Source organism: Mytilus galloprovincialis, chromosome 6 (genome assembly GCF_965363235.1).
Source record: "Mytilus galloprovincialis chromosome 6, xbMytGall1.hap1.1, whole genome shotgun sequence".
Classification (NCBI taxonomy): Eukaryota; Metazoa; Mollusca; class Bivalvia; order Mytilida; family Mytilidae; genus Mytilus; species Mytilus galloprovincialis.
This window is the reverse complement of record NC_134843.1, coordinates 88,122,874-88,135,718: the sequence shown is the minus strand read 5'-3', so window position 1 is coordinate 88,135,718 and position 12,845 is coordinate 88,122,874. Positions and strand designations below refer to the sequence as shown.

Here is a 12,845-nt window from a genome sequence, read left to right as displayed (position 1 = left end):
ACCATTTTTGTCCATGATTTGTTGACAGTTTACAATAGTATAAAAACCTTTTCTAAATCTCATACTACTATTGTCCATGATTTTTGACAGTTTTGCATAAGTATTAAAACCTTTTCTAAGTCTGATACCACTATTGTTAATGATATTTGGACTGTTTTACAATAGTATCCAAACCTTTTCTAAATTTGATACTACTATTGTCCATAATTTTTTGACAGTTTTGCAAAAGTATCAAAACCTTTTCTAAGTCTGATACCATTATCTTCCATGATTTTTTGACAGGTTAACAATAGTATTAAAACCTTGCCTAAGTCTGATACCACTATTGTCCATGATTTTTTGACAGTTTACAATAGTATTAAACCTTTTCCATGTCTTAAACCTCTATCGTCCATGAGTTTTTGACAGTTTTACAATAGTATTAAAACCTTTTCTAGATCTGATACCACTTTTGTCCATGATTTTGTGACGGTTTACAATAGTATTAAAACCTTTTCTTAGTCTTATACCTTTATCGTCCATGATTTTTTGACGGATTTACAATAGTATTCAAACCTTTTCTAATTCTTAAACCTCTATCGTCCATGATTTTTTGACAGTTTTACAATAGTATCAAAACCTTTTCTAGATCTGATACCACTATTGTCCATGATTTTGTGACGGTTTACAATAGTATTAAAACCTTTTCTAAGTCTCATACCATTATTGTCCAAGATTTTTTGACAGTTTACTATAGTATTAAAACCTTTTCCAAGTCTTAAACCTCTATTGTCCATGATTTGTTGACAGTTTTACAATAGTGTTAAAACCTATTATTAGTCTGATACCACTTTTATCCATGATTTGTTGACAGTTTACAATAGTATAACAAGAGTGCACACGCTGAAATGTCTCGCCTTCTATACTAATCACTGATATTATGTTGATAGTCCTTAGTATAAAGCTAAGCTTTATAACAACTGTCACATAAACTTAACATTAACCAAGATAACTAAACATAGACCAATGAACCTTGAAAATGAGGTCAAGGTCAGATGAACCATGCCAGGCAGACATGTACAGCTAACAATGCTTCTATACAACATATATAGTTGACTTATTACTTATATAGTTTAAGAAAAATAGACCAAAACACAAAAACTTAACACTGTGCAAAAAATGAACCGTGAAAATGAGGTCACGATCAAATAAAACCTGTGCGACTGACATAAAGATCATAAAATATTTCCATACACCAAATATAGTTGACCTATGGCATATAGTATTAGATAGAAACTTGACCACTGAACCATGAAAATGAGGTCAAGGTCACATGACATCTGCCCGCTAGACATGTACACCTTACAATCGTTCCATACAACAAATATAGTAGACCTATTGCATATAGTATGAGAAAAACAGACCAAAACACACAAATTTAACTTTGACCACTGAACCATGAAAATGAGGTCAAGGTCACATGACATCTGCCCGCTAGACATGTACACCTTACAATCGTTCCATACAACAAATATAGTAGACCTATTGCATATAGTATGAGAAAAACAGACCAAAACACAAAAATTTAACTTTGACCACTGAACCATGAAAATGAGGTCAAGGTCACATGACATCTGCCCGCTAGACATGTACACCTTACAATCGTTCCATACAACAAATATAGTAGACCTATTGCATATAGTATGAGAAAAACAGACCAAAACACACAAATTTAACTTTGACCACTGAACCATCAAAATGAGGTCAAGGTCACATGACATCTGCCCGCTAGACATGTACACCTTACAATCGTTCCATACAACAAATATAGTAGACCTATTGCATATAGTATGAGAAAAACAGACCAAAACACAAAAATTTAACTTTGACCACTGAACCATGAAAATGAGGTCAAGGTCACATGACATCTGCCCGCTAGACATGTACACCTTACAATCGTTCCATACAACAAATATAGTAGACCTATTGCATATAGTATGAGAAAAACAGACCAAAACACGAAAATTTAACTATAACCACTGAACCATGAAAATAAGGTCAAGGTCAGATGACACCTGCCAGTTGGACATGTACACCTTACAGTCCTTCCATACACTGAATATACTAGCCCTATTGCTTATAGTATCTGAGATATGGACTTGACCACCAAAACTTAACCTTGTTCACTGATCCATGAAATGAGGTCGAGGTCAAGTGAAAACTGTCTGACAGACATGAGAACCTTGCAAGGTACGCACATATCAAATATAGTTATCCTATTACTTATAATAAGAGAGAATTCAACATTACAAAAAATTTGAACTTTTTTTTCAAGTGGTCACTGAACCATGAAAATGAGGTCAAGGACATTGGACATGTGACTGACAGAAACTTCGTAACATGAGGCATCTATATACAAAGTATGAAGCATCCAGGTCTTCCACCTTCTAAAATATAAAGCTTTTAAGAAGTTAGCTAACGCCGCCGCCGTAGCCGCCGTAGCCGCCGCCGCCGCCGGATCACTATCCCTATGTCGAGCTTTCTGCAACAAAAGTTGCAGGCTCGACAAAAACCTTTTCTAAGTCTGATACCTATATTTCCCATGATTTTTAGACAGTTTTACAATAGTATCAAAACCTTTTCCAGATCTCATATCACTATTGTCCATGATTTTTTGACAGTTTACAATAGTATTAAAACCTTGTCTTATTCTGATACCACTTTTGTGCATGATTTGTTGACAGTTTACATTAGTATAAAAACCTTTTCTAAGTCTGATACCACTATTTATCATGAGTTTTTGACAGTTTTACAATAGTATCAAAACCTTTTCTAGATCTCATATCACAATTCTCCATGATTTTGTGACGGTTTACAATAGTATTAAAACCTTTTCTAAGTCTGATACCATTATTGTCCATGAATTTTTGACAGTTTACTATAGTATTAAAACCTTTTCCAAGTCTTAAACCTCTATTGTCCATGATTTGTTGACAGTTTTACAATAGTATTAAAACCTATTCTTAGTCTGTTACCACTTTTGTCCATGATTTGTTGACAGTTTACAAGAGTATAAAAACCTTTTCTAAGTCTGATACCACTATTTCCCATGAGTTTTTGACAGTTTTACAATAGTATTAAAACCTTTTCTAGATCTGATACCACTTTTGTCCATGATTTTGTGACGGTTTACAATAGTATTAAAACCTTTTCTTAGTCTTATACCATTATCGTCCATGATTTTTTGACGGTTTTACAATAGTATTCAAACCTTTTCTAAGTCTGATACCATTATCGTCCATGATTTTTTGACAGGTTTAAAATAGTATTAAAACCTTTCCTATGTCTGATACAACTACTCCCCATGATTTTTTGACAGTTTACAATAGTATTACAACCTTTTCCAAGTCTTAAACCTCTGTTGTCCATGATTTTTTGACACTTTTACAATAGTATTAAAACCTTTTCCAAGTCTTAAACCTCTATCGTCCATGATTTTTTGACAGTTTCGCAGTAGTTTTAAAACCTTTTCTAAGTCTGATACCATTAATGTCCATGATTTTTTGACAGTTTTGCAAAAGTCTTAAAACCTTTCTAAGTCTGATACCACTATTGCTATGGTATTTGGACTGTTGTACAATAGTGTTCAAACCTTTTCTTAGTCTGATACCACTATTGTCCATGATTTTGTGACTGTTTACAATATTATTAAAACCTTTTCTAAATCTGATACCACTTTTGTCCATGATTTTTTGACGGTTTATAATAGTATTAAAACCTTTTCTAAGTCTGATACCTTTATTGTCCATGATTTGTTGACGGTTTACTATAGTATTTAAACCTTTTCCAAGTCTTAAACCTCTATTGTCCATAATTTGTTGACAGTTTTACAATAGTATTAAAACCTTGTCTTAGTCTGATACCACTTTTGTCCTTGATTTGTTGACAGTTTACGATAGTATAAAAACCTTTTCCAATTCTTAAACCTCTTAATGTCCATGATTTTTTGACAGTTTTGCAAAAGTCTTAAAACCTTTCTAAGTCTGATACCACTATTGTCCATGGTATTTGGACTGTTGTACAATAGTGTTCAAACCTTTTCTAAATCTGATACTACTATTGTCCATGATTTTTGGACAGTTTTGCAAAAGTATCAAAACCTTTTCTAGATCTCATATCACTATTGGCCATGATTTGTTGACGGTTTTAAAACAGTATCAAAACCTTTTCTAAGTCTGATACGATTATCGTCCATGATTTTTTGACAGGTTAACAATAGTATTAAAACCTTTCCTAAGTCTGATACCACTATTGTCCATGATTTTTTTACAGTTTAAAATAGTATTAAAACCTTTCCTAAGTCTGATACCATTATCGTCCATGATTTTTTGACAGGTTTACAATAGTATTAAAACCTTTCCTAAGTCTGATACCACTATTGTCCATGATTTTTTGACAGGTTTACAATAGAATTAAAACCTTTTCTAAGTCTGAAACCATTATCGTTCATGATTTTTTGACAGGTTTACAATAGTATTAAAACCTTTCCTAAGTCAGAAACCTCTATTGTCCATGATTTGTTGACAGTTTTACAATAGTATTGAAACCTTTTCCAAGTCTTAAACCTCTATCGTCCATGATTTTTTGACAGTTTTACAATAGTTTTAAAACCTTTTCTAAGTCTGATACCATTATCGTTCATGATTTGTTGACGGTTTTACAATAGTATTAGAACCTTTACATATACTGATACCACCATTGTCCATGATATTTTGACTGTTTTACAATAGTATTCAAACCTTTTCTAAATCTGATACTACTATTGTCCATGATTTTTTTACAATTTTACAATAGTATTAAAACCTTTTCTAAGTCTGATACCATTATTGGCCATGATTTTTATACGCCCGTCAAAATTTTGACGGGACGTATTATGGTATACAAATGTCCGGTGTCCGTCCGTCCGTCCGTCCGTCTGTCTGTCTGTTCGTCTGTCTGTCCGGCGTAAACATGTCGCACCATTACTCGAGAACGACTTATCTAAATTTCTTGAAACTTAATATAGTTGTTTTTTATGATGGTCAAATGATCTGTATACTTTTTGGTGAAAATAAGATTTAAACTTTTTGAGTTACAGCACTTTGTAACTAAACATGTGTTTTTTTTTTTCACATGTCGCACCGTATCTCAAAAACGATTCTTGATTATTGTTTAAAACTTTACACACTTCTTAGTTATATTAATCTTAATATCTGTATACTTTTTGGTGATGATTCAAAATTTTATTTTTGAGTTATTGAGTATTTTGTAAAAAAGGGGGAGGGTTTTTTATATGTCGCGCCGTATCTCAAAAACGATTTATGATTATTGCTTAAAACTTTACACACTTTTTTGTTATATTAATCTAAAGATCTGTATACTTTTTGGTGATGATTCAAAATTTCATTTTTGAGTTTTTGAGTATTTTGTAAAAAAAGGGGGAGGGGGTTTTTACATGTCGTGCCGTATCTCAAAAACGATTTATGATTATTGCTTCAAACTTTACACACTTCTTTGTTATATTAATCTAAAGATCTGTATACTTTTTGGTTTGATTCAAAATTTCATTTTAGTGATAATTGTAAAAAAAAAAAAACAGGGTTGAGGGGTTTCTCATGTCCCGCCGTGTCTCAAAGGCAATAAATGGTAATTGCTAAAAACTTTCTCAGAAACAATTTATGATTATTGCATAAAACTTCCACACAAGACGTCGGGCGTATCATGCGCTCATGGTGCAGCTGTTTATTTGACAGGTTAACAATAGAATTAAAACCTTTTCAAAGTCTGATACCACTAGTGTCCATGATTTGTTGACGGTTTTACAACAGTATCAAAACCTTTTCTAAGTCTGATAGCATTATTGTCCATAATTTCCCCATGATTTGTTGACGGTTTTACAATAGTATTAAACACTTTTCTAAATCTGATACCATTATTGTCCACGATTTGTTGACGGTTTTACAAAAGTATTAAAACCTTTTTTAAATCTGATACTTCTATTGCTCATGATTTGTTGACAGTTTACAATTAAATAAAAACCTTTTCTAAGTCTGATAGCACTATTTCCCATGAGTTTTTGACAGTTTTACAATAGTATTAAAACCTTTTCTAGATCTGATACCACTTTTGTCCATGATTTTGTGACGGTTTACAATAGTATTAAAACCTTTTATAAATCTGATACCACCATTGTCCATGATTTTTTGACGGTTTACAATAGTATTAAAACCTTTTCTAAGTCTGATACCATTATCGTCCATGATTTTTTGACAGTTTTACAATAGTATTAAAACCTTTTCTAAGTCTGATACCATTATTGTCCATGATTTTTTGACAGTTTTACGATAGTATTAAAACCTTTTCTAAGTCTGTTACCATTATTGTCCATGATTTTTTGACAGTTTTACAATAGTATTAAAACCTTTTCTAAGTCTGATACCGTTATTGTCCATGATTTTTTGACAGTTTTACAATAGTTTTAAAACCTTTCTTAAGTCTGATACTACTATTGTGCATGATTTGTTGACGGTTTTACAATAGTATTAAAACCTTTTCTAAGTCTGATACCACTATTGTCCATGATTTGTTGACAGTTTTACAATAGTATTAAAACCTTTTCTAAGTCTGATACCATTATTGTCCATGATTTTTTGACAGTTTTACAATAGTATTAAAACCTTTTCTAAGTCTGATACCATTATTGCCCCCCCCCCCCCCATTATTGTCCATAACTTTTTTGAATTATCGACTACGTGAATAAAAAGAGCCTGTTTTATACAATTGAAGAAGTGTATATGTGTCATAGAAATCTCAGGATAAGTAGAAAAAAAATAACGAGACTAATTCCGACAACAGATACTGCAATGTTGATTTATCAAGACTAATGTTGCAGAGAATTGATATATCACTGGGTACTAATTGTGCAGCACTACTGGCCAACGTTTTTGTTCATACAGAACTTCCTGAACGGCAAAAAAAAGGGCATCTTGAAATTTCACTTTCAGATATTTTGGTGATGTGCTGTCACTCAGTAACTCCTATTCTAATAAGCCATGCATATAATAAAGTAATAAATTAATACCATTTTAATACCTCAGGTATAGATTACCTTAGCTGTATTTGGTAACACTTTTAGGAATTTTGGATCTCAATGCTCTTCAACTTCGTACTTTATTTGGATTTTTTTTTTTTTTTACTTTTTTGGATTCGAGCGTCACTGATGAGTGTCCTTTGTAGACGAAACGCGTGTCTGGCGTATATATAAAATTTAGTTCTGGTCTATGTGTATTTTGACCTTTTCCTCGGTATAATCAAAAGTTGACGCCCTACATTGGCAAGGATTTTACTGCCGATCAAAAGGAGACAAGTCATCTTTCGGGGCAGATATTAAAAAAATACTACAGAGCATACAAAAAACGGTAGGATATCTGGGGGAAATAGAGATGCTACTACATAAATAGAACTGAAGAGCAAAACCAATCGAGAAATAAGAAAGCTGTTTTGGAAATACAAAGAAGACAATGTAGCACAACGTACTGAAGCTGGCAGCAGTATTGACTGCATACACGATTAGATGGGAGTAATATACCACAATTCAAAGAATAGCTAGATTACTACTCCACGATTCGTCAGACAACGCTTATATCATATGCACAGATTTTCTTAGTTTGACTGTCCCTCTGGTATCTTTCGTCCCTCTTTTATAAAGGCTCGGGTAAAAAAGAACTAAATGTAACACAAACCTATACAATTTAAATGCAACATTACTTGGCGTTAGCTTCCTCTATTAGTTTTGCACATTGTTGAAGGTTCTACAATGACCCTTAATATCTTACATCTAACAACAACTACCACAAGAATACCTAATAACTTTTTTCAAGGCATTTGATAAGGCTATCAATAATCTACCTACCCACAAGCTACATCAGTATGGCGAAACAAACAACTGGTTTCATGTAGTTCGATTTTTATTCGACTGATTAAATAAATTAGTATGTCATTTGACAAGTATTGTACTTTTGTCCAAATAGCAACACTCAACAAAATCTTGCCAATACATGTCTTATGCAATTTTTGCGGTGTTGATAAGTATCATACCATCGTTTTCATGCCCATGTGAAATTTTAAAATTGTTTGTATAAACATTGAACGACAAATATATGTGACGTATAAAATTTTCTGACGTCAGACACGCGAATCAATGAATGTGTTTGTAGATAGATGTTTTTGTGTTCTGTTAAATTGTTCCTTTTAAAATTGTCACACGATGATGACTGCTGTACCCATATTTTGACTATTTTATTTATTATGTCTGTTTAGTTCACGCATCATTGTAAATATAACGGAATTTGATGAGACTGTCATCAAAGTGAGAGGTTTAGCGCTATAAAACCAGGTTTAATTGTTCATTTGTGTTTGATGTGTTTTGTCATTTGATTTGGCCATGTGTATGGATTTTCCGATTAGATTTTCCTCTGAGATCAGTACTGTTGTGATTTTACTTTTTTCTCATTCTCAAATTAATTATAAGTAATCTTTACCAATTGTAGTTACACTTCATGTACTTATATCAATCCGTTATTCTGATGGTTATAAATTCAACATTGTAATTAGAGTTTTGAATATTATATTTATCACTTCTAGCTAAATATTTATCCCTAAACAGTTTTAACACTTATGATCCTGTATCTTGCCGATACTTATATTTTTGTATTGCGTAAGGTCATCCTTTTCTTAAATTGATTCTGTATCCAGCCGATACTTATATGTTTGTGTTGCGTAAGGTCATGCTTTTCTAAATTGATCCTGTATCCAGCCGATACTTATATTTATGTATTGCGTAAGGTCATGAATTTCTTAAATTGTTTTTGACATTTTACAATGTATCCGGTAAATGTGTACTGATTGATTTTCATTTGAAAAAACAATATTCTATTTATAAAGCTTAGTTTGAAATAGCCCTCTGTAACTGTAAAAACTCATTGATCTGTACTTTATTTCTTAAGTGTTTCTTATAGTTTTGTGTTGTTTTTGTTGCTTTGTATTGGTCTGATGAATTGCTAAACTTTTTCAATTCATTTCCCCCAAATCGTACAACTATCTTCTTTTGTAGTTGTAATTGTCTTATTTAAATTTTATGGCTATTATTTTGATATTTATCTTACCTCCTATACATTTCTAGAAAGATGATTGGCTTAAAGCGTCTGCGTGGAGACCCTGTATATTTCTTATGGTATTTGTAGGCGTGGTTTATTTTAATACACGGTTAGAAATGATGTTACGTCTTTTTATAAAACAAAAAAAAAAACACTGCGCTTAGGAAAAGCTGAAACGTTTCACCAGAAAAACAGACGAAAAAAAATCGATGATGCAGGAGAGCGGCACGTGCTCTAAAGGGCGTTAGCTTAGCACGCCATTGACATTGTCAGTTTTAATCTACTAACCAATTGTGTTGTTCGTTTAGTGACTTCTCTCTCTTTCAAAATCAACCTAAATTGACAACCCCGTTATTTTTAGAAATAGTTTCTACTTAGATAAATGTCTACCAATGAACCACAATATCACTTAAGAAGTTATATAATGAAAGATTTTTTTCTGACGTCATCGTGACTTGTGAAAAGAGAGTGCCACGCTCTTTGAACTTTAAGAACACTTGTAACAACTCTTTGAGGGGTCAGTAGGTGAGCTGTTGCAAGGCAATATTTCTGTCCCAATCCAATATACCTTCATTTTCCAGTGGCAGTTCTAATTTTCCCTACCATCATCCCGAATGGCCTCCATTATGACAAGACATACCTATTGTATTTATTGTTAACTTGTTCTCGTCTTGAACATGCATGAAATATTTGCCACTGGACGTAAAGCAAACAAAAATCAATCAATCAATCTGACGTCATCAGCAGTAACCAGTGACAATAAAAAAGAAAGTCTTAGTCCCGTGCGTAAATTTAAGAATAAGAATATGTGGGATGATTACCAATGAGACAACTATCAAAACAAGGAAGTAAATAGTTACCGGCATGCATCTGTACGTCCTTCAATAATGAGAAAAACATTAACGTATAGTCGGTTAAAAAAGGTTCTTCGATGAAAAATTTTTAAAAAAAGTTCAATTGAGATATCCTAACGCGAAAAAATTATTTCACAGACATAAACCAATGACAACTAATGAACTTTAGGCTCCTGACTTTTGAGAGGCACATTTAGACTGTGTTGGCTATAAGCGTGCTTGAAGGCGACAACCTGGAATAGCGATGTAACAGTACAACATTAGAACAATACATATGATTTCTCGATTCAAGATGATAAGGTGTATGTATATTAAGTCTCCGAATTATCCTTAGGTTTTACCCGGTAAGTTGGTTAGTAATATAAAATTTTAGAAATTTTGAAAGGGGCGCTATTCGAACTATAAGCTTGTGATTTATCTATATTACATGTAACAACATGCACAGCCGAATTCAGTAGAACGGTACTGAAAGTCTGTGTTTCAATCATGTTCAAGGCTTTTAAAATTTAGGAAATAATTCATTTTTTTGTTCCTTTCAGTGCAAGTGTTAAAGAGAGCAAAGAGGTCTGGTATGTGTCAAGTAATACAATATTTTAAATGAATTTCGATACTATCATGTTAATGTAGTCAAAATATGAACGATCTGCCTATTTTGACGAATAAAAAGTGCATTCGATCATTTTAAAATGGATTCATCTAGTTCACAAAATCTTCTTAAGTACTACAGTAGATGAAAAGTAAAGCATATGGGACATTTTTAACAATAATGGTAAAATATTGGTTTTTATACATATATTTGTTTAGCTATAGCTATGTAAACTCTTTGTAACAAATAATTTTTATTTACTTTTTTACAAAGCATTTGTGTAGACCGTATAGTGATTTTATTCATACATAAAAATTGCCTGTCTGCCATGCCCTTTTGAATTTCTCTACCGTCGTTTTGCACTAAATCATGTTTGTCTCGCTCAGTTTCGCCTGACAATTCATCTTACTTAGTAGTATTTGAATAAGTATTTTAACTGTCTATTCAGATTTAAATGTTTTCCCTATTTCTCTTTAAGACATTAGCATTCATATTTAGGAAAAAAGCATTGATAAATTTCAGGTTGTTCCGGTTGGCATTAATTACGTTAACGGAAATTTTTAAATCACTTTAACTAGAGGCGTAAATGACAGTCCCATATACTGCATATAGAACTCTTATAGCTACTGTTGGCTTAGATTGTAGACTCTTATAGCTGTTGTTGGCTTAGATCATAGACTCTTATAGCTGTTGTTGGCTTAGCTATTGTAAAGTGTGATGGTGTCAAGGCATGAATAGTTCATATACTAGAGATTGATAGTCTTGTCTTAAAATAGTTTCTAATGGATATATGGGGGGGGGAGGCTCGGTGGCCGAGTGGTCTTAGTAGTTACGACTGCAATCACTAGCTAGTCAACACTGAGGTTGTGAGTTCGAACCCCTCTCTCGACTCCAATCATTATTGTCTAGGAATGTCAGTTTTTCCTATGGAAGGTCGGTGGTTTTCCCCGGGCACTCCAGCCACCAATAAAAACTGACCTCCACGAAATAGGCTAAATGCGGTGCTTAAAAGTGGCGTTTAAACACCAAAAATCAAAAACCAGTCTAATGGATATTAAGCCTATGTATTCGTATGACGAAGCTATGGAAACAATCGTGGATTTAAATAGAGCTTTAATGGATTCAATGACATGTGTATTATATGTCTTTTAACAGCAGATGACGATTTGTTATTGGGCGAAGACTTAGCACTTGGTCTAGAAGCAAAACAAAGCTCATGGGCGAGACGTTACGCTTATGTGTCTCAAAATGGCATGGATGGAGTTACTGACTCCCTAGTTGAAACTCAGCGGGGACAAAATCCATATTGGACTGTACAGTTGCCAAAGGAAGAGAAAATCAAAGGAGTGGTATTCATCAACAGAGTAGATTGTTGTGGTCAGTAAAAACGTTATATATGTCCGAAACTATTTAACCGGGTAGATTGTTGGGGTCATTAAAATCTCAATAGAGCAGTTGTTGTGTTCAGTAAAAAAAAGTCAATAGAGTAGATTGTTGTGGCCAGCAAAAACCTCATAAGCGTCCGAAAAAGTACGATAACAAAGATACCGAACTTCAAGGAACGGAAAGTCCCTTATTACGGGGCGCCGAATGGGACTTGCACTTTTTGTAATCAAAATCAATTTTGTGTATACAAAATTCAATTCTGTCATAACAAAATCATTTTTGTCTTACAAAACTATGTAATACAGACTTGTTTTATGAGAACTTCAATTTTGTAATGACAAAATTCTTTTTTGTAGACAAATTTCATTTCTGTAGACAAATTTCATTTTTGTAGACAAAATTCATTTTTGTCATGACAAAAGTCAATTTTGTCATGACAAAAGTCAATTTTGTCAAAAAGGTATGGAAATATAAACTTATTTGCATACAAAATTGACTTTTGTTACCTGATATGGAAATTAAAACACAAAGGTCAATTCTGTGAGACAAGATTCAATTTTGTGAACCAAATTCAATTTTGTGAGACACAATTCAATTTTGTGACGACAAAATTTACTTTTGTGACGACAAAATTTACTTTTTTGAGACAAAATATTTTGTCTCACAAAAGTCAAGTTTGTCTCACAAAAGTCAAGTTTGTCTCACAAAAGTCAATTTTGTCTCACAAAAGTCAATTTTGTCTCATAAAAGTCAATTTTGTATGCAAATTAGTTCATAGAATCCAAACTTAACTAATTTTCATACAAAATTGACTTTTGTCGCCCAATTTTCAAATTAGGTATCAAA

At 32.8% G+C, this 12,845-nt stretch overlaps 1 protein-coding gene across 1 annotated transcript in view; it reads left to right on the top strand.

Moving 5' to 3' along the window:
* The window catches only part of LOC143081059 (uncharacterized), a 78,911-nt gene that overhangs the window by 54,043 nt on the left and 12,023 nt on the right, over positions 1–12,845 (top strand). The window contains exons 16-17 of the mRNA XM_076257295.1: positions 10,567–10,596; positions 11,769–11,990. Of these exons, the coding sequence (XP_076113410.1) occupies positions 10,567–10,596; positions 11,769–11,990 (252 nt within the window). The remainder of the gene's footprint in view (positions 1–10,566; positions 10,597–11,768; positions 11,991–12,845) is intronic.